The sequence below is a fragment of the Seriola aureovittata genome, chromosome 3 (genome assembly GCF_021018895.1).
Source record: "Seriola aureovittata isolate HTS-2021-v1 ecotype China chromosome 3, ASM2101889v1, whole genome shotgun sequence".
Classification (NCBI taxonomy): Eukaryota; Metazoa; Chordata; class Actinopteri; order Carangiformes; family Carangidae; genus Seriola; species Seriola aureovittata.
Window position 1 is genome coordinate 3522827 of NC_079366.1, and position 23452 is coordinate 3546278.

A 23452-nucleotide genomic window follows, 5' to 3' on the forward strand; every position below is an offset into this window, starting at 1 on the left:
GCGATTCACTAAATACAGTATCTTGGTGCCTTTGGGGAAGCAATAAGGAGATGGTAGCTTGATAGTTTGTATAAAGCTTCAAGGGAAGCTATGGGGGAGTATGAGCACTGTAAACTGTATGAGTTTGAGCTGAGAAGTGTTATGGGGATATGAGAGGGAGGTGGTTGAACAAAGAGAGTGGAATGAAATAACCTCCATTACTGAATGCTCATTCAGGACGAGCGGAGGCGGTGGCACTGAAACGAGCCTGTAGGTGAAGAATGCAAAGTCAGGATTTGAAAGATTCAGCATCGGGTAAACACCACAGTGAAACGGACCCGAGCTTTAATTGCACGTTATTCTTTCTCTCATCTCCTATTTTATTGTCAGGGAGCTGTTTACTATGTCGAAAAACCCCTCAGTTGTGGACTGACCTCTGTCTGGAGGAAGAGTTCTCAGCCATAACAAATAGAGGAAAAACAACCATGCCTGTCATCCCTTGGACAATATGTTTGTCTGGAAATGAACCTTGTGGCAGCTCCCGCCTCATACACAGATCTACAGCATCTACGGCCCTTTTACATAAAGAGTAGCTGATATCAAACTCTAACAAGATAATGTGACGAGATGAAAACAAACAAAAAGTGACACATAAGCCATTCTTCACAAATGTAATGTAATAAAAACACATATATTGGAACTGCCACCATTTTCACCCACTATTCAATTTTAATATTTCACTTCAAGGGAGACTGTGTAGGGATGGTTATTTATTGTAATCATTGTTCTAAGGTCACTGGTAGATCTCTCTAATGTGTATTGTGAAACTCTGCAGATGACCACAATGAGCCCAATTAACTACAAAAGTGTTCTCCTTACAAATTAGCAGTGATTATCCTCATCCTGAATGACTAATGGCCACGCTACTGTAGGTGTGAAGGAAATAATCACACAGTTACGGCTCAAGATTCTATTTTTTCTGCAATTCTGAATCAATTCACACATTATAATTTTTGATTCTTGTATATTACGCCTTCTCCTACTAAATTAGTGATGCTAACATAACAAGATGGCCTTGAAGCCAGGGCCAAATTAACCTGGAGTGGGGCTCCTGGGCAAACATGACATGTGCTAGGCCCTTACTGATCTCTCATTTCTTCCACGCTCTGTATATTTTGTACAGTTTGCATTTATAAAAAAATTAGGATTTTTTTTTCTGTATCTTATTAAAGGATGGGTTAATAATTTTTCAAGTCTGACTCAAAATAATATCCGTGTGCCCTTATGAACACTGGAACAGTTTTTTCTTGTTGTAATCATCTTTTCATACTGGCCATGAAGAGATCCATTTCCCAAATCAATTTCAATGCAAGTGATGGAGGGCAAGTAAATGCATTAGGAAGAGATCACTTATTGGTCAGGTATGAACAGGAGGAATGATTACAACAAGAAAATAATGTCGTATCCTATTCCAATAGGCAAACTATTACATTGTCACCATAACCAAAACATACACAGACTGGTGTGTTAGAAAGGCCAGAAACATAATGACTGACCCCTCCCACCACCTCTTTGCACCTTTGCCCTCTGGAAGGAGGCTCCAGAGCATCCGTGCAAAGTCTGCCAGCCTGAGCATCAGCTTCTTCCGCCAAGCCATCAGGACTCTTAACACACTTCGGATGCTGCCCCTCCCGCTGACACCGTAGCACAGACGAGTGCACAACAATTGCACCAGCACTTTAACAACAGACTTAAAACTTTTTTAAAAAATACACCAGTTTTTAAGGAACTGCACACTTGATAATTACAGACACATAAATGTTTCTCTGTCTTTAATGTGTCTCTGCACTTATTTTATTTTTTTAACTTGTCTGTCATATCCCCTTGACTCGGGGAGAACGATATCTTGCTCCCATGTATTCAAGGACATACTATGGAAGTGACAGTAAATCTGATTCTGATGTGAACCTATCCTTTATACTTACATGTCATGTGTACATTTAAAGAGTTATCGGTTGGTGTAATCATTCCTCCTCTCCATTTTAGTCGTTCAAACATCTTTTTCAGAACATGACTTCATTGTCAGAGATGGTGCTCAGCCACAGTCCTCATTCCATCTTGTGTGTTTCCCTGCTGAGCTGTGGAGGAGGGAAGACTATAGCCGTCTTCTGTAACCTGTAAGTTACACACTTCAGTGAGTGCTGAAACCTCATATTAGCTTTAAATAAGCTTTAGAGTCCATATTTGCACGGAACAAGGACTGCTGTGGATTTTGTCTCCAATCTCTTACATTGAAATCATGTTAGGAGGATATCTCTTTAAGGCCAATGTGAACAGCAGGAATGATTCGGGTGACCAATAACTCTCTCAATATGTGTGTTGTGTAAAACAGACTTGAAACTGTTCAAATTACCGCTACATGGTTGTATGGCCCTGCCACCTCCCCTACTGTTCCTGAGATATGGCACTGAATGATGGCCAGAGAAGCATTTTTGTAGAACATTATGATGTCACAGTGAAGTTGACCTTTGACCTTTTGGATATAAAATGTCATTACTTTGACATTTGTGTGATTAGTTGTCATAATTAGTGAATGAATTATGATGATGAATTATGGGCAAAAACTTGTTTTTTGAGGTCACAGTGACCTTGACCTTTGACCTTTGACCACCAAATTCTACTCAGTTCATGCATGAGTCCAAGTGGACTTTCGTGCCAAATTTGAAGACATCCTCGGAAAATGGGAGGGATGGACGGACAACCTGAAAACGTAACACCTTTGGTCATGGCTATGGCACAGAGGCATACAAAATGTGAACGTCTTGTTTGACCGCTAATTCATTTAGGAATATGAACCATGTAATCAAAATATAAACCGAAATAGTAACTGTGTCAACTCGGGCCACTCTATAACAGCATTAATTCCCTTATCATTTCAATTTATTGTGTGCTTTAATGGCACAGACAGTATAAACAAACAAAAATTTGATTTATGAAATTACCACAAACTAATTTGCCACGCTGTGAATGTGCAGCTGCATGGAGGTCCAGGGCCTCAGGGCAGTTGCCCACTTTGTCTAATTGGTAACCGAGCCTTGTTCTTTTTGCCTGCTGTTATATGACATAAATAGCAGTAAGCTAACAATGCAGCACTGAGACAGATGGTAACTGTCATATTGTCAAAATAAAAACACACAAATAAAACTTGTAGCAGCTTACCATAAAATCCTATAATTCTGCAGCCTACTGGCACAGTCCATGTACTGTGGGCCCAGTCAGTGTTTATAAGAGCCCACATCAGAATTAAAATTTTAAGCACATCCACATAATTTCATCCAAATAATAAAAGAGCTTAACTGAATGAACACTCAGAACATGAGGATTTTCAATTCTCTTTGACTTATATGATTAATGACGCACACAGGCCTTTCACTTTAAATGACATCACAGCCCAGGGAAAGGTAAATTGGCTCAAAAGCATAGGCCTCAGTCTGGGTTATCCAGGTTACGCATGAGATCCACTTCACCCATTTAAATATTCCTCCAAAAGCACCCACCTGCAGCGCTAACGCTCAACACGCTGGTACGATGACCACTGCAGAGCGCCACTAAATGTAGTCTGCTATTCATGAGCTGTGAATGGGGAGATGAGGAGCACTTAACAATGATGGGTGAACTTCCCACACACACTAAGAGCACCTCCACCCCTCCTACGTTCAAGTGTGAAAACACACACAAACACACACACACACACACACACACACACTAGACACAGTGATAGGTATCATCACTTGTTGGTCCCTGTCCTGCTTTAAGTTTTGAGTTTGACTTTTAAAAATGAAGGAATCGGTGCTCATGAAGCCGTCCTGAGAGACAAGGAAAGCTGTGGCGTCTTCACACCTGTCTGACGATGAATATCAGGGTGGCCCAAGGCGTTCTCTTGCTGCACCAATGAGCTCAGAGTATTGGGCAGCAAAGGCAATACGGGTATAGGAAATAATTGAGAGATAGCAGGGTGAGAGGGAAGATAGGAGATAAAAAGACAGAAAAGAAAGAAGAGAGAGAAGGAGAGACAGAAGAGTGGAAGGGAGAAAGACCGAAGGACAGAGAAAATAAAAATCACTCACTTGGAGCAGAGCCTTTTTAATTACTCTCGCCACGTCCTGTCTCCACTCTGGTATGTCAGGGTTGAACTCGTCCAGATTAGGGGAGAAAGATAAAAGTAGAGATTTGAAGAATTCTGTCGAGGAGAGTCGGGGGAGAATCAGCCATTAATTCACTCAGATCCAGAGGCATTATTCTCAGGGAGCTGTGCCAACTGTCATTTTGCTCAAGTTGAATTTCAGGTAGTTAACACTTGATGAAAAGAAGAGTTTCTCATATCCCCTGCACTTTCCTTTGGCTAAATGTAGCAGATGCACTTCTAGATAATTAGAAAATGTCACAGCTTTACGCCAACCCATCCGCCGGTAATAAATCATCGCATTTTACAGACACTTGCTGGCAGATCACTTCATTTCAAATGAAGACATATTCTTTAGAGGTTTTAACAGTAATGTAATATGTTTTACTCAACTAGGAGCGGTTTTGCCTCAGAAACTTTTTACACAAGTAACGGTCAGACTATAACAACACAAGTCAAGATGAAAATGATGTTTTCTGATGTATTTAACCACTTTCCATAAGACTGCCTTTTTTTGAGTATATGAAAAGCAGAAAAGCTGCCGATATGACAGACTTGGTACCAGCTGTTATGAGCTTCAGGACACAATTAGAAAAAAAAAATACTGACCTTTGACTGCTATGGTCTTGGTATCCTGCAGTATGGTGTTGGCTGCAGCCACTTGGACTGTGATAGTGTGCATTCCCTCACTTGGGAAGGTGTATGAGATACTCCCATCCAATGTTATCACTGGCTGCAAGCACAGAAATAAAGGTATATGTAAGAAAAGAAATCATGTTACACTTCTCAAGCACATGGCACAACTATTCTCCTCTACACCAGCGTTTATTCAGCACTCTGAGAGTGTTCCCAGGATTTTTACATGTAGGCCATGAATAAGTCATGTGACTGATAGATTCAGAAAAAAACAAATAACAGGACAGAGAAATGGAAGCAAAGTAAATATATTGTGTTTTGAAAAATGACTAAGAGTCTGTGACTACACTAACAGGTCTTTTAAGGCTGCTCTTAGGCACAGCAATGCTTTGAACTAAATGCTAAAAAAAACAGCCTTCTACCTTGTTAAAATGTATGATTTGACACCTAGATTATTCATATGAGAAAATAGTGGATGAACCTATTGCAAAACATTTACTTGCCAGAAATGGTGGCCATCTTAAACTTTCGAGTAGCTAACGTGTTTTATCAAAAGAGTAGTGCCAAGTTTAGCATTTGCATCTACATAAAGTTTTCCCTGAAATATGCAGTTATCTGCTACACTAATAAGTCAGGAGATAGCTTAATAAGCATGCTAACATTTGCTAATTAATTAGCACTAAACTCCAAGCACAAATGAGGCTGATGTGAATGTGAGGTATTTGGTCATCAACCAAAGTATTCAAAGCCACAATCTGAACCTATTGCATGATAGTGAAGGTAAAAGTGTGTTTACCAACGTTAGTAAGATTCATCCTCTGGGGAACATGAACATCTGTACAAACAGTCATGGCAATCCATCTAATGGCTTATATTTAAGTGTGGACCAAAGCAACAGAAAAAGAGACTGGCCCTGACATTGTGATCCCTTCTGCCATAACACTGGCCTTAAAAAAACTATAGAATTAGTGATGTATATAAGTTAAATGTTAAGTTTAATTTACTGTGTATAAGGAAATGGGAAATAACCTTTGATAGCATCCCGATGAAGGCAAAATAGTCAGAAATGAATGGTGGATGGAGTTGTACAGCTATGTTTCACTCACTTCTACACATCACTGTGTTTGTAATCTTAAAGTCAGAAAAACTTTAATTTTCTCAGGCGTACATTCGTATCAGGGTGACATTTCAACAGATGAAATTACTTTATGGTTTTGGTTAGCTTTTATAGTTATTTTATATCCCTTTTATATCCATTTGGTTAGCTGCAGCACTTTTCAAATCTGTAATAAAATGTTGCTTTACAAAGTTTAACAGATAAAAGCCAACATAGAAAGCAATAAAACTAACACTGAAATATATATATTAATGAGTCTCGTCCTGGAAGAGTTACCTCTGTATTGTTGCCTAGCCACCAGAAGTAGGTGACGGTGCGTGAGTGGCTGGGTAAGACCATTGCTGTGATGTTCACCTCCTTGTTTCGTATGACCACAAAGGGAGCAAGTAGCTGGACGTTCTCCACTGGACCTGAGGAAGTTTAAGAAAGAAAAACCACAGAGGAATTGATATTATGCATAGGCACTTGTAGTGAGACTCACTTGAGAGTGTCTTTCTTATTCACATAAGAAAAAAAAAACTGTTGGCAAAATCACAAATCCCGAGTACAAGGGATGAAAAAGGTTTTCTCCCACAGTTCATAGACCTGCATCTCTGGTGGAATAAAAAAAATAAAATGTGTGAATGTGTGTCTTAGCCTAGTGATAAACTAGGAACCTGTCCAAGGTGTTTCCCTGCATTCTAGGGTAGGATCCATCTCCCATCCCCAACAAATCCCCCATGAACAGGATAAGTGGATAAAGAAAATGGATGGGTGGATGGATCCAAACATTTCGGGAACAAATATGGGAGCACAAACTCCCCGAAAAGATTTACTCGTAGAAAGGAATCCTCCAGTCACTGCTGAATGAGTGCTAATATGAAATGATGGATGGAACCAGACACCAGACGTCGGGATTCTATACTTACTTGTAGTTGGTTTTAGGCTGCTAAAGCACTGTGCTTAAGGTTAGAGAAAATTGTGATTTAGGTTCCTTGTTGTCCTCGCTGACTGAACTGCCATTCAATTTCACTTCACTTATTCACCCTGATATTGTGTATCAATATAAAATGATGGAAATTCTTTTAAATTTTCCAAAATGTACTTCACAAAATGCAAGTGTCAACTTGTCAATGACTTTGAAAGATTATTTTCATCTTCATTCATCAAATTAGACGGTCTGGGCCTTAATTATGTCATTTGAAACCGGATAAGACTGTATACATAAAAGAAAACATCCCCCAACAGCCACATAATTTAAAGGGTGGTCAGGAACTAACACTTAATCACGCTGTAATGGAAATGTTCTTCCACTTTAATGTCTGATTTTTTTTATACCGCAGAGGCAAAGTGAGTCACAGAGACTGTTCCAACTAAAGTGTCAGTAGCCTGCACCTGCCAGCGTGAGGTTCAGAGATTGCCTAATAGGTAAGACATACGTGGTGATTATTTACCAGCGGACATGTTGTGACTGCAGACTGTATGTTCCTGTGATTTTTCCTTAGTTTCAGATTCCACTTTGTTTTTGAAACCAGCAACTTGTGAAATTACAGTTATTATTAATAACAATGACTGTAAGTTTGCAGTATGCTTTTTTTTTTTTTTAAATGTTGTCCTTGCATGTTGAGGAAATAAACTGCAAATGGAAGACTTATTCTCATTTTTCATCTTGTCTGTTGTACTTTAAAAAAATGACAACAGCTATTGTTTTTTCAGGGTGAAACAAGGTTTTTAAATGGAGTTTTAATGCATATTTTGGGTTGATAAATTGATGGGATAATCAACCGTTTTGTTCCCTACCATTACTACACAACAAAATACATACATACTGTACAAGATAAATTAGTTGTGTCAAAGTCTCCTCCCAGATAACTATCTAATATGTCAAAAATGTTCTATATAAACAGCCCTTTTGATCCACTAAACTGCATTAAAGCCCTGACTCCTTGGCAGCTATAACAGAGTGTTCACCCCGACCAGTCTATTTTGATTACATGGTTTTTGTCAAATGCCAACTGTGGCTCCTAAAAATGACACTTAGAAGGAAACAATCTTTGTATAGATTATTTTCACTGGCAACTATTTAGTTAGAAAATGCAGAAGTTGTTTCGATGGATGATTGGTGGGTGTTCAAAGAGACTCTGACAGCAGACATTGGGAGTCGATACCTACTTGTGGTTGGGTTTAGGCTGTTAAAACACTGTGGTTAAAGGTTAGAAAAAACTGTGATTTTGGTTCTTGTTGTCCAAGCCTAACAATTAGACTGAACTGCCATTTAATTTCACTTCATTTATTCAGCCTGACATTGTGATTGTGCAAACCAATTTGTCACTGGGGGGTGGGGGGGGTGGGGGGTGGTTGGGGCAGTCGATGGCAAGTGACATTTTCAGTTGACACAGAAGCTGCAGCGGTGGTTGCTAGGAGAAGTTAGCTCAACATTTTTCACATAACTTCAAGAAATATGTTTGTGGGCATTTTTCTGTTACTATTTTTCATGGAAGTAGTTAGTTAGCTGGTTAGCTATGCAATTAGACGAGACTCGAAGGCTTCATACCTCCCCCCAGCTATGATCGGTTGATTGTTTCTTCAAACAGTGAACAATTTGCCGAATTTTTCAATATGCTCCATGGCCATAATCTTTTGCAGACTTGTGCTTTCAGTTTCCTAGAACCATAGAATTGTTACAATCACAGTTATTGCAATTGATCCAGGTCAGTTATTTGCCAAAGCATTTGATTTTGATTTGATTTGATTTCTTGGAAATGATTGCCAAATATTCAGAATGGCAGATATGATATCCTGACATTTACAGTATAAAGTGGTCACAGCAAAATTCTGTTATGTTAAAAGGTTCTTGTGGCTCCATAAATGTGGAGGTTTTACCTAAAAAGAAAAAAATCACATTCTTATATTGAAAATATGCAAACGCCATCATTTATTTTCAACAGGATACCTTCTGGATAATGCTGCCTCCCCACTAAGAACTTACAAGGACCTGGCAGGGTCTTGGTTGCTTTACAATAATCTCTGGGATGAAGTTTCCGGTGTGCTATGCTACATTAGTGAAAAAACTCCAACAAAAGGTTTGCGTAGCGCTGTGGTCTGAGATGCTCGTCTCGGCGAGGCTTTTGTTAGCTCTCATCCTCTTTAACCAGAACTAATCTTTATCACCACTTCCAAGATGCTCAGTGTGCGTGTGTGTCTGTGTGTGTGTGTGTGTGTGTGTGTGTGTGTGTGTGAATGAGACAGAGTCATTTGGTATTAAATACGCTCAGCTGAGAAATCATTGTAGTAGTTTTTGGTATTTCCTCCTGAAAGCATCACATACACCGTAAAATAAATCCATGTGAAATTGTTGCCCTCAGAAACATATAAATTCAGAGCACACTACCTGACACATCAGGATGGCAAAAAGTTAAATTAAAATGGATTGAACAAATCGATGAAAGAGTAACTAACAAGACAAAGAGACGAGTCAATATATACTGAAAGGAGCTTGTGTAATTCTCTTGAAAACTTAAAATGATATACTATTTTATTGCTGAATACAGCTGGGAGGCATGACGATCCTGTAATTTGTTACGTGTGTTGCTGTGTATAATCTGCTCCACTTTAAAATAAACCATTGCTCTGGTGTTGTATCCTCAGATAACCGGCAATTAGCTGCAGTGGCCGTAAACGCCCCCCTCTTCACAGTGTCTGCTTTTGCCACACTGAAAGTGCACATAAGCAAGTTTGTTATGACCTTTCTCCCAAAGGTTGTTTGTGTTTATCATAGCTGCTGAATTATATAATACTGTGTGTGGGTCAGGTCAGGACACATAGGAGAATGTTTGCACTAGATTTGAAGAAGTTGCTTCAAGGCGTTACTGAGTGTTCACAGGGCTTGAACTGTGTTTTGTGAGGTCACCGTGACCATGACCTTTGACATCCATCCGTGAATCCTAGAGAATATTTGTGCCAAATTTGAAGAATTTCCGTTACATCATTAGTGGGATGTGGTGCCGAAAGGAATGGGACGGATGTACAGTATGTACATACGGACAAACAACCAAAACAATATGTCTCCGGCTCTGGCTGTTGCCGGCGGGGAGGCATAAAAACAGAGTGACCACTAACCTGAACCCTGCATAACATCATTTCTTTTCTCTTATAGATACCTTATACATATCTAATAGTTAATGTTGTGCTTGTCGTGTCTTATGTCTGACTGGTATTGAGGTGCCACCTTCTATCTGAAGAAAATCTAAGTTAATGGATGGAATATTAGCATCAATTTCCTTATTGCTGCCTTTCTACCTAAATTGGTTACTAAAACAGACTATAATATAGGCTACGGTTGTCAATACACAATTAATTAGACAACATAACATGTCCACCACCAAGTGTGAGGTATAAGGAATTGAGTGATTCCACTCTGTGTAGCAGCTCTTTAGCTGCTCGGACATGGGCAGCACCTGCAGCATGCTGTTTAAGATGATTGTACACTTTGCCTTGTATTGGTCACCAGGGCAGACGCCACCGATATTCTGTCTGTCATTCAGCCCTCTGTCTCGACGGCCTCTTATGTTTCACTTGCGGACTTTCAGACATCATTAATAACAGTGACTGGAAGTACGGCTATTTTTACGTGTAGGAGGCGACCACTGAAGCTGAAGTCATGTGACGTGTATTTTCTGGAACTTCTCCAATTCACTTATAGGCTAGAAGTGGTTTGTTTTTACTTGACATTACATTATTCACATCACTTTTAAGACATAGTGTTTATATGAAATGACGTGTCCAAAAATACAGGACAAATTGCGTCCCATATTGTATCTTATTTTCAAATATGGGACAATCTTTTACCATACAGGACAGGTGGCAACCCTGCCGGTATTTACTTAAAGCATCTTTCAGCAGTTATAGCATTAACAGTAAATAGAAATCTCGTTTAAATATTTGTTTTTAACTTGAAAACGAAGTTAGCAGCATCTTTGTCAGTCACTGTCTGCAGGTTTTCCTTTCAGACTGCATACAGCTCCAATAACCTCGACCAGAAAGGAGAGCAGCCTGTATTTAGCCTGAGAGGTGAAACCCAGGGCAATAGTCTACCACTTGTTAGGTTTTTACCTCTGAGCTCATGTAATAATGGAAAGTCACTCGGATGAGCATATCTCAGCTTTGGTCAACTCCCTGTGTGGAAGAATGAGAAGGTTGGTGGTTTGATTCTCGGCTCCTCCAGTCCGCATGTCAAAGTTTCCTTGGGCAAGATACTGAACTCCAATTTGCCCCCAATGTATCATTTGTGTGTGTATGTGATAAAAGTGAATGGGTGAATGTGGCTTGTAGTGTAAAGCTATTTGAGAGGTCAGTAACAGTAGTAAATCACTGTAAGTGTAGTCCATTACAAAGTCAACGTGAAACAATAAAAGCAAGGGGGACAAAAATAGAATTTGGTGTAGTGACAGGAACACAGTCCCCGTATTCCCGGGGGGACTTATGCCCTTTAGAATAACCCCAATGTATTTGCAAGATTTTCCACTTGAAAGCAGCAGTATGTAGTTGTTGGGACTCAGTCATTCTATAGACCAAATGTTTCTTTGCTCCACTGGACAAAGGAATTCACACCCCACAGTTCCTCACGGTTCACACCTGGGGATGACCCTTCCCCCCCATGGACCCCACTGGCCAGCCAGTGTGGGCCAGCGTGTGACATGTGACCCCCTAAGGTGTCACAAACAAAACCAGTCTTCTAGACCCCTTCTCGCTCTCTTCCCTTCTTGGCTTGCTCTGGAGAGCAGCTCCAGCCCTCTCCTCTCGGTTCTTCAAAGGGCAACAAGGCCCCAGCCCAGGTCAGCTCTGCTACCTGAGAAACTAGCTCTCTCGCCGGCCTGCAACCAGCAGCCTGCAAACACTCTTCTCCTCCACAACAGCGACCTGCTTCGGATTAACTGTGAGTGAACCAAATCCTCTTCAGAATCAGCGGCTACAACACAAGGCCAGCTGATTTTCCAAGCAACAGGAGTCGTAGCAGAGTTAGCATGGAACAGCTAACTCTGTGAGGAGAACAAAGGAGATACCAGCAAGCAACACAGCCAGACAGGACTTTATTCCACCAGGAAACCCCCCCAAACTCACTGGATTTTACAAACCACTGGAAAGGACCTCTTTGCTTGTTCCAAGGATCGGGTAACGTTAACGGACTGGGCCTAACCTCTCCCAGCACAGCATAGCACAGCACAGCATAGCTAATCAGCAGAAGCCTTAACTTGTTAATGTACTTGTTGATTGATGTCTTGTTGTTGTAATGTTTGCTTAGGTTGTGGTCAGTCATACAGTTAATCGAGTACTCGTATGTTCACACACATAGCAGTACGTCTCAGTCCTAGAACCTGCATGAAGCTAACCTTCCCCCTCTAACCTGGTACCTTTAGATTACATGAGCTAGGCTAACAAAGAAACTCACACCTCCCCTCTCACACACACTAGGTGGTCTCAGCGGCCATTTTAGTAGTTTCTTTGTTTACCGCCATCTTTGTAGTCTTCTTTGTTCAGGTCATGTGGTCACAGTGACCACTTTGAGTCGGCCATCTTGCCTTTGTCTGTGTCCCCACAGACACACACACACACACACACACACACACACACACACACACAGACACACACACACACACCTGTATATGCTAGATTAGACATTGTACTTTACTCTGCTCCATTGTAAATAAATGCCTTTTTAAGTATAACTACTGGTGTGTTTAATGTTGCACAAGCGTGAATATTGCCAACCTCTACTCGGTAGAATTCCAATCCTTCAACTGTAACTTACTATTGATTTGGTAATTTGGTTATAGTTAGTAAGCTAATGGTTAATCAGAGTTCCAGATTAATGGTAATAAATTGAGACTAAAACCATATTGGCTATTTTGCCTATTAGTTTAGGCTGGTGCCCCGTGAACTTTAATTCATTTTAAAGATATTATTTAATATTAATATTTTTAATATTAATATTTCCTTAATTTGTGATAGCCAATAAATTGATAAACAACCGAAATCTAACACATTTGGTGTCCAGCTCATGAGGTAGAGTACTGTAACATAATGATGCCCCCGTGTGAGGCCGAGTAATAATGATTTCCAGTTACTAATAGAGCTCAGACCCAACATAATGGTGCCCCGTGTGAGGCCGAGTACTAATGATTTCCAGTTACTAATAGAGCTCAGACCCAACATAATGGTGCCCCGTGTGAGGCCGAGTACTGTTGGCAAATATTCATAATTGTGCAATATTAAATTCATAATTTGGCCAAAACCGCAAAGGTTGAAAAATTTTTTTTTAGTCCACCACAGGAGTAAACGTCCAGGTGTACTTACAAACAAGTGCACTGTGGTGAGAATTGGTTTACTAATTTTACCTGAAGTAATATTAGACGTCCTCCAGTTATTAATAGCTAACACATAAGCCTTAGTATCAAGAGCCTGCTATTGTTGCTAACAATTCCAGTTGAGTTTATTCTGTAGGAAATGTAAGAACCTCAGTCCAGCATTTGAATACCACGTGTTCAATGCTATCTAGTAAAGCTGTCAGAATTGCTGCTCCCTTTAACATTAAACACTGTGTGCCGACAGCCCTGTGTAACACAGAGAGCTTATACCTGGCTGTTACTGCCAAACATTTCAGCCTGAGTAAGAAATAGAGCCTGAGATAGAGCCACAGCGTGCTATCAGCCCTGTGAAACCCAAGTTCTGCACCTAGCTGTTACTGCCTTGCATTACAGCCTAAGTCAACTTGAAGAGATAATCTTTGGACTGTTACTGCCTTGCATCTCAGTCATTGCTTTTTGAAACATTTCTTAAGCAGACAGTAAACCTGCACTTGCCTTTACTGTCCTTAATCTTTATGCCCACTAGTGTAGCTGCCCCTCCTCCACAGGAAGCTACCCCCCATAGTGTAGGCCACTGCATTGTTTAGTTAGGCTAGTGTACTACCAAACTACACTACAAGGTGTCTGCCAGCGCAACACCGCAGCCAACTATATTGCCTTCTTGTTTTGTGAAAAACTTGTTTAACCTCCCTCTTTCCCAGACACAACAATGGAGAACTCCTGTGTAGAGCAGTTTATTTCTTCCCTAGCACAGAGCCTGAAGCCTGGCTACCTAGAATTTATCAGCAAGTTAAATTCCAGTGAGTGCAGTAAAGAAATAGACTTGCTACTCAGTGACAAAGGTGATGCTCAGACGGCATCCAAAGGCCCATTGTTAAGATGTGTACTGTTGAACTTCCACAGGCAAACCAGCATTTCACTTCAGAGCCAAGCAGCCCTAGAGGAGGAGGTAAAATCGCTTAGAGCTCAAAATGCTTTTCTCCTCCAGGAAGTTAAGGAAGCTAACAAGAAAGCCATGCGCTACTTAGGAGACCTGCATGCAGCAGAGGTAGACCTCTGTTCACACAAGGAAGAATTGTTAAGGGTTAAATCAGAATGCTTTGCTCCACCACGATCGGTCAGTGCTTGTGATTCTGGTTTCTCTGCTTCACACTCTTCCCTTAATGACAGGTTAACTCCGCCTCCACTCAGAGGATGGGACAAATTCCCAACTGACCCTAAGTCCTGGGAAATGAAGTCAGCTCCTCAACCTCCACTGAGAGACAGAGGTTACACCCACCTGACTTCCCATCTTCCTGAAACTGACAATGAAGAGACAGGTAGTTTATCCGGTAGAGGATATTCATGTTCCCATCAGCCACTGATGCATAACAGTTTCACCTGTGCTCACCCCTCCAACAGAAGGACCAAAACTTTTCCGGACTGTTCAGCCTCCTCTCTGCACCTCCATGAGAGTGATGACCGCTGTTCAGCTCCTTCCTCTAGTCCAGCTAGCAGAGTCTCGCCTTCATCAGTAGGGACCTCACAGTGCCCCCGCCTCGAAGCGCTTGAGTTATTAGCAAAGGACATTGAACATTTTGATCCAGACAGCTCTGATCAACATATTGAAAACTACTTTAGGGAGTTAGATCACAACTTAATTGATTTGCCCCATGCAACCCAAAGGGAGAAAACTAAACTTGTGTGGAAGACCAGCTCAAAAGCAGTCCACAAGTTTATGCAATCACTGCCTCCCAGTGTCAGAGATGACTACAAAGAGCTCTGTCAAGCACTGACAGAAGAATTCTCTCCTGCTGCAGATGAGATAGAATCTTTGGTTGCAGCTTCTCAAATCAAACACTCCCGCCATGAACATCCCAATGACTTTTACCAACGTTTGAGGCATGCATATTTTCAGGGTAGGAACACACCAGGCTTAGAGCAGAACTCCACCTTCAAGTCTTTGTTCCTACGAAACCTCCATCCCTGTGTACGCACTCATGTTACACTGATGACGCATCAAGGTAAGCCCACCATGCAGGAAATAAAGAAAATGACAAAAATGGCTTGGGAAACCATGGTCAATTCCAAGGCAAGGGGGAAAACAACTGAGCCTAGCAACTCAAACACCTTAGCGTCACACAGACATGTAACCTCAAAAGATCACCCTCAGAACAGATCGAAGGGGGGTGATAAAAGGCCACATATGGGTGCTGAGCGTAACCGCCACGCCCACCAAGTGCGTAGAGATAGGCACTCCCACAATAGGAGCAGGAGACGGCCTTACGCAGAAATTCTGGCTCAGACACAGGACCAGTCAACACATGGATCAGACAATGACCACGTCATCTCTGACCATGTTAATTCAGACAGTGACAATGCCTCTGAATGTTCTTCCTTCAGCTACTCAAAGTGCTACAGCTTTGTGCCACAGGTTAAAGAAAACTTAAAGCACCGGCGCTCCAGAGTTCGCCGCACTGAGTACTGACAGTAAGTAGGCTCAGGGTACCCTACACTCTTCCAGATGGACACAATGGGTTTGTCAGCAGCAGCAGCAGCAAACTAAATTCTGAATCAAATCAGATACAAGTTTAGGACACTGCATATACATGGCACACTCACCCAGACACTCCAAATCTTGTCATTCTAGGTGCCACCCTCTATATCTCACCTTAACAAACTAACATCACTGACTTTCCTGTCCTCACTAACACCATGAGTAACTAGGAAACATGTTAGTTGTTTTACACTATTCGATCATTGTGGTTATTATCTGAACTCTGCTTTGTAACCTGATTGTTCTTGTTTAGCCAAGATAGATAGTGCTGACAAATGCCCGGATGTTACCCGTTGAATGAAATGACAAATGGACTATACATTATGCTCTCAGGATGACACGTCAGGTGGCATCCTGACAACAAAGGGGGGACTGTTGGGACTCAGTCATTCTATAGACCAAATGTTTCTTTGCTCCACTGGACAAAGGAATTCACACCCCACAGTTCCTCACGGTTCACACCTGGGGATGACCCTTCCCCCCCATGGACCCCACTGGCCAGCCAGTGTGGGCCAGCGTGTGACATGTGACCCCCTAAGGTGTCACAAACAAAACCAGTCTTCTAGACCCCTTCTCGCTCTCTTCCCTTCTTGGCTTGCTCTGGAGAGCAGCTCCAGCCCTCTCCTCTCGGTTCTTCAAAGGGCAACAAGGCCCCAGCCCAGGTCAGCTCTGCTACCTGAGAAACTAGCTCTCTCGCCGGCCTGCAACCAGCAGCCTGCAAACACTCTTCTCCTCCACAACAGCGACCTGCTTCGGATTAACTGTGAGTGAACCAAATCCTCTTCAGAATCAGCGGCTACAACACAAGGCCAGCTGATTTTCCAAGCAACAGGAGTCGTAGCAGAGTTAGCATGGAACAGCTAACTCTGTGAGGAGAACAAAGGAGATACCAGCAAGCAACACAGCCAGACAGGACTTTATTCCACCAGGAAACCCCCCCAAACTCACTGGATTTTACAAACCACTGGAAAGGACCTCTTTGCTTGTTCCAAGGATCGGGTAACGTTAACGGACTGGGCCTAACCTCTCCCAGCACAGCATAGCACAGCACAGCATAGCTAATCAGCAGAAGCCTTAACTTGTTAATGTACTTGTTGATTGATGTCTTGTTGTTGTAATGTTTGCTTAGGTTGTGGTCAGTCATACAGTTAATCGAGTACTCGTATGTTCACACACATAGCAGTACGTCTCAGTCCTAGAACCTGCATGAAGCTAACCTTCCCCCTCTAACCTGGTACCTTTAGATTACATGAGCTAGGCTAACAAAGAAACTCACACCTCCCCTCTCACACACACTAGGTGGTCTCAGCGGCCATTTTAGTAGTTTCTTTGTTTACCGCCATCTTTGTAGTCTTCTTTGTTCAGGTCATGTGGTCACAGTGACCACTTTGAGTCGGCCATCTTGCCTTTGTCTGTGTCCCCACAGACACACACACACACACACACACACACACACACACACACACACAGACACACACACACACACCTGTATATGCTAGATTAGACATTGTACTTTACTCTGCTCCATTGTAAATAAATGCCTTTTTAAGTATAACTACTGGTGTGTTTAATGTTGCACAAGCGTGAATATTGCCAACCTCTACTCGGTAGAATTCCAATCCTTCAACTGTAACTTACTATTGATTTGGTAATTTGGTTATAGTTAGTAAGCTAATGGTTAATCAGAGTTCCAGATTAATGGTAATAAATTGAGACTAAAACCATATTGGCTATTTTGCCTATTAGTTTAGGCTGGTGCCCCGTGAACTTTAATTCATTTTAAAGATATTATTTAATATTAATATTTTTAATATTAATATTTCCTTAATTTGTGATAGCCAATAAATTGATAAACAACCGAAATCTAACACATTTGGTGTCCAGCTCATGAGGTAGAGTACTGTAACATAATGATGCCCCCGTGTGAGGCCGAGTAATAATGATTTCCAGTTACTAATAGAGCTCAGACCCAACATAGTTTTGTTCTGTTACAGTGTGGGCCCTTACATGTGACATGCAGGAAGAGTGTGGTGGTGTCATAACCCAGCGTGTTCTCTGCCAGCGCTGTGACACGGAATATTCCAGCAGACTTGTAGACGTGCTTGATCCCCTCCTCAGTCCAGCTCAAGTTGGAATAGGACACGGCTGTGCCGTCGCCAAAATCCAGCTGGATGTTAGTCCGCAAAGAGTCACCCTGAAACACAGCACAACAGGGCTCCAGTCAACTACAGGTGAACACTATGCACTGACATCACTTTTTCATGTGAAACACACCTCACCATCACAGAAAGGTCAAACACAATCATCACGTGGTTGCTTTAAAAGAGCAGCGCTGCGATACGGAGAGGAGAGAACATGGAAAATGACAATGTACTCCATAAATTGTGTAGAGCAGTTGGTTGTCTGATGATCATGGGATGTGGCTGGGAATAGAACTTTATGAAGTGCATACTCAGTATAAAAGACTCCCGTAGGCCATTTCAAAAGGCAAAGAATACTACATTAAGTTAAAATAGTTTAAAGATATAACAGTATGGCCCCTGATATCATGAACCTCGTTGTAATCCCAATCACTAGCTCCGATCAATGCATGAGTGCATGATACTGTAACCTGCAGTTTCGGTGACAAGAGGCATGAGAGCAATCCTGTAGCAGCAAAGTGCAAAATGTAAAAGACAAACATTACAGCAGTGTGTTAGCATAAGAAGGAATAGGTGGAGCTAAGCTGGGTTTCAGTGCCAACCAATCATTTCCCCTTTGAAAGCGAGAAGGAGAATCTACTTCTCTGAGAGACTGAAAGCTGCACGGCAGATATTAACAAGAACTACAAATATCAATATTCAGCACTCCACATATTAATACAAATCGCACGAAATATGAATATATGCATTCACAAATATTACTGTAAAACACTATTACTGTAAAGCTACACCTTGTTATATGCTATATGCCTGCTGTGCTAACAGCTTTAATATCAATGACAGGAAAAGGGTGAACAAGATTATTAATTTCTTTTTATTCATCCCCTGTTCCAGTACTTTGACAGTGCTGGGTGACTGGTTTAGGACACTTGAGATGCTCCACAGAACACTGCAGGTCTTTTGTTCCCACAGTAAAACTTTTCAATGAGTTGTGATACTTGCCTGTTTCCTGAGATCTCTCTATCTCAATGTAGATTTACATCTCCTCTCTCAAGCTTCTCTCTGGAGCTTTATAACAACATTTCAGTGAGCCAATCAGAAGAGAGGAGGCTCCGAGCCTCTCTTCTCATTGGCTGACTGTTTTCTGAGAGATCAAATAAAAATATAGCAGATTTCAGGTAAACACTCAGAGAAACCAAATGCAAGGTTGGATGGTAGGTCCAAGTGGGCGGGACTGAGAACAGTGACTGCTTTGTTGTGACATCACAAAGTTACAAAAGTCCTGACGGCTGGTTTTAAGGCTCAGGTTCTGAATACAGGCTGTGTGCATTTCTCTGTGGACTGAGCACTTTGATTCTTTCACAGTATTAATATAGAACATAGACCTGCTTTATAATCAAAGAAGACATAGTCATCTACCTTTAGACTATATGGGACCTTTAAATGTTTTAATTTCATATTCATTGCTTGTTTTCCTGGATCTGCATCACATTGACTGCTTTTTATTTATTAATTGATTGATCATATTGTTATATTGTTGTTTTAATTCCCACCCTTAATTACAACAGCTTGAAATTATGTGCAGTCCTCAAAATATTTTGATAAAAAAAAATTGTCTGCTTGCTCATTTGACAAACTGCAATCTCCTCCATAAAATATTAAAGATGAACTGTTATAAAACCAAATCTAACCTTGACCTTAGCAAATGAAAAATTGTTGATGACTAATTCTTTTTTCTGGCTGCAGGGCATACTTCCAGCCTGTGAACTGCTGCCTGAGAACTCCACCAATCGAAATTAAAACAAGTTTCCATTTACTCATAATGAATTATCTCTAACCAAACACTCAAAACTCAACATTTGATTTATGGAGCTTGTTAGGAGCTCTGCATGACCTGGCAGGAAGCACTATCTCACAAACCTCTCACATTCAGCTACCAGAAAGAAACGTTCCACACTTCAGTGATTTACGATAGTTGGCCAGTGTAATTATGACTCGTTCGGCGCTTTGGAAACACTGCCACAGTTTATTGCAAGGCAAAATCTGAAAATGCTTCATGCTTTGTCAGAAAAAAAACCACTGCAACTGATTAATGATCAATGATGAGGGCAAAGCTCACAAAACTCAGAAGAGAGTGGTTAAAGGAGAGCAACATATTTTAACAAATACTGTAAATATAATAGTGCTACTAGATTGGAACTTGTGATTTCCCCTCTTCCTTTCACAGTGGTATAAACAGAGAGAGAGGTTCTACTCCAAGGACGTCCACATGAGAGACTAAGATTGAACTGGAAGCTATGTTTCATTCATTCACTTCTGTAATACTTGTAACTTGTCATTTTATAGCTAACCAGGATGATTTTATAATATTAATATTCTGACATTTGCTTGCTCATTGCACAACATGTTCATTTTCATCAAATATACTTACACTATATAATTACAGCAATTACATAGTTAGATAATTATAGCTGTTCCCTCAATTATTCAGTACAGATTTTACTGGTGTGGTTTTGTCTGACTTGTTTAGCAGCAGATAATTTGTTTCATAAAACAGGCATTAATGCGCTTTGTTTTGCACAAATTTGGCAAATATTAATTTGCAAAACAAATAACTTGGTAAACATTAATAAATGAAACAGTGAAAATTCATAAAACTTAGTTCAACAAGTCCTTCCTCGGAGAAGTTTAGTCATGTGTAAAATAATTATGAAAAAACTGTACTGTAACAGAGAGTGTGTACAGAATATGCAACCACTCCACCATGTTTGCCTTTGCATGGTGTGCGAGTCTTCAGCTGCCTGCACCGTTCTGGGAGTCACATCTGGCTCTATCCAAGGATCAGCACACAGCGCAAGTGTTGGTGGCATCCAGCTGCCACTGTGACCAAATCTGAGCTCGTCCCCCCAGGCCTGTGAGGGCAAACTCCCAGCCTCCCCTTGGCACATTGTAGCGCAGTGCTTGAGGGATCGTCATTTGTAACACTGCATTAGCATGCTGGCTCCACCGAAACGCATAATAAAACAAAAATAAATACACCTATTGTTTTCTTTCGGCGCTTTTACTCCTTCCATCCCTCACTAACCGAGTCCCTTCTTTGTGTGATTCTGAGTGTAAAAACACAGGAGGTTGGGTTGAGCCTTCTGGGGATATTTCATGTCACTTTGCCTAGAAAACGATATCTTTGATAAGTGACTGGAGAGAATAGAGAATAGCTAATAGCTAATAACAGGGTTTGACAGTGCGGGCATTGTTAAGAGCTATAATGAGCTGGCATGCAAGCAAGTCCCCGGCTTGGTGGCGCCAATGCAACTCGGCTCGTCTTGGTGTCTGCTGTCCATTCTGCGTTCATGCTTGCTCTCTATATCAGCCACAATGGAATTCACTAATCTGCATGAGACTGATGCTGACCCGTCTCTGTAAATGTCACTCTTTGTGCGCATGTATCTCCCAGGGCTGAACAGATCCAAAAACATTGTGGCTGGAGCCTTGAGGCTGGGACATCAGTGTCAGTTTGCAGTGAAAGCACTGTTGTACCGGTTGACAAGGATTTGGATGCACAAGGCCGGCATTTGTTAATGTACGTGTCAAAACTGAACCTACAATGTCAGTGTGATGAGTGACAACAATGACACTGCAGCTGTGAACAATTCTGGTTCGTCATGCTGGTTCTTTCTACAGCAGACAGACCAGAGGTCATGTTGCACTTCTCTATTTATGGTAAATATTAAACATGCTGTAATAATTTGTCAACGAACAATGTGTTGCTTTGATGATTTCAAGCTTTTCATGACAGGTTATTGGAAGAGCCATCATCAAAATCTGTGAAATGCAATGAAATGACCTTGTGTAGAAATATTTTATATTTAAAGTTGCAAGCTAATCAATATTTTTTTTTATTAACAATGGATCAAATAACAACAGTATGCGTCATGTGAAGGGGGTTATTTGTAGTTACGAAGTGACAGTAAATTACCTAACACTGCAGTTCCCCTCAGCTCTCAGGCAGCAAAGGGTTGAAATTCATGAAAAGATAAACTCACTCACTGAAATTCCTTAGAACGGTCATCTCTCCTGGGAAGAAATGTTGCTTATATACTACTTCCTTTATAGCTTGATTTTTCAAGCTATAGTATGTATGTATGTAGTACATAAGTATCTGTGGATTTACCAGGTAGTGTAAAAAAAAAAATGCTTCCCTGCAGAGTCTCATTTATGCCCAAGAGACATCCATGACACATGGTAATGTTATGTAATACACAATACACTGCAAAGGATGCACCGACCTTCTCAGGGCTGTATTGTAATGTTCCACCTGACTCATCCGAACATCTGAAGCACATTTTCATCACACTCTGCTTGTGCGTTACAGGTAGAGTGTGCACCTGCCTACGTAGGTGCGCATATTACTCTTGATAATGCACTCTTAAAATATAAGTAAAATACTGAGGCATTTACTTCAGACCAGATTTTTTGCTTTTCGCTGCCTCAACATGGCATGCGCCGACAGTGCACCTGACCCCACATCACTGTAAGACCAACACACCCATGGGTGGTCAGATGGGTGCAAGTGTTTTTGCTATTTAAACAGCGTGGCCGCTGGATGGGAAAATGACAACTGTGTCGGTCTGAAACAAACAGGGACATTTGCGATTCACTGTAGTATTTGTTAAAGATTCATTTTAGATGTGAAGATGAAATAAAGTCTGACTTTTGTGGCTTTTTGTTTGCATGCTTTTATTTTAGAAGACATAATGTGGTGAGGTGAATATATACTGTATGAACGAATGTTTACAAAAAACTATCTGTTCATGTAGCTTTAAATGTTACATTTTGGCAATTACATTACATTAGATGATGGGATCTTGCTTTTTTTTAACGAAGTGAAATAGTTATTTGACACACACAGACACACACACAAAAGTTTGTTTACAGCCTGTGTGCCCTGTGCCTCATGGGAAATAACAGTAAAAGGTTTTTGTTTTTTTTCCTATTAACTCATTTCACCTAATAACCAGACGAGTCAGGACAAATCCACGTATTATTATGACTGCAGTTTAAAAATGAACCCTGCAGTTAATATTTTAGCTGGGAATCCTCAGTAGTCGCATCTGTCATGTTTGATCGCAATGTTCGTTGGCAGGAGATTCCATCGAGCTTTTCCACTGGGGCAGAAGTACGTTTCACAGAAAGATAACATGAGCTAGAACAACTGTAGAACATTCTCCCCCAAATGTGACTGGCGTGTAAAATAGAGAAGTGGCTGATAAAAATTCAAACTGACAAAACAATTATTAGGAAGATCACAAGGAGCTTGTATTTGCCAAGAAGGAAAAAATGCAAGTCTTTTGAGCTTGTTTGGTGATAATTCAACTGGAGACGCCATATAATGTAGTAATGGCCACACAAATGGAAGGGGGTGGCACCACAAATCCACATCCAGCCGAACACTAAATTACTCAAATCAGACAGTTCAACAGTTATAAATAAATTTTCACACCTTAAGGGTACAATTAA

General features: G+C 41.0%; 1 protein-coding gene across 2 annotated transcripts in view; it reads right to left on the minus strand.

Annotated features, from left to right (window-relative positions):
- The window catches only part of sorcs3a (sortilin related VPS10 domain containing receptor 3a), a 233433-nt gene that overhangs the window by 13872 nt on the left and 196109 nt on the right, over positions 1 to 23452 (minus strand). For both annotated transcript variants that reach the window (XM_056371766.1, XM_056371767.1), the window contains 4 exons: positions 17802 to 17988; positions 6192 to 6325; positions 4772 to 4895; positions 4107 to 4219 (listed from right to left, as the gene is read on the minus strand). In XM_056371766.1, coding sequence (XP_056227741.1) covers positions 4107 to 4219; positions 4772 to 4895; positions 6192 to 6325; positions 17802 to 17988 — 558 coding nt within the window. The remainder of the gene's footprint in view (positions 1 to 4106; positions 4220 to 4771; positions 4896 to 6191; positions 6326 to 17801; positions 17989 to 23452) is intronic.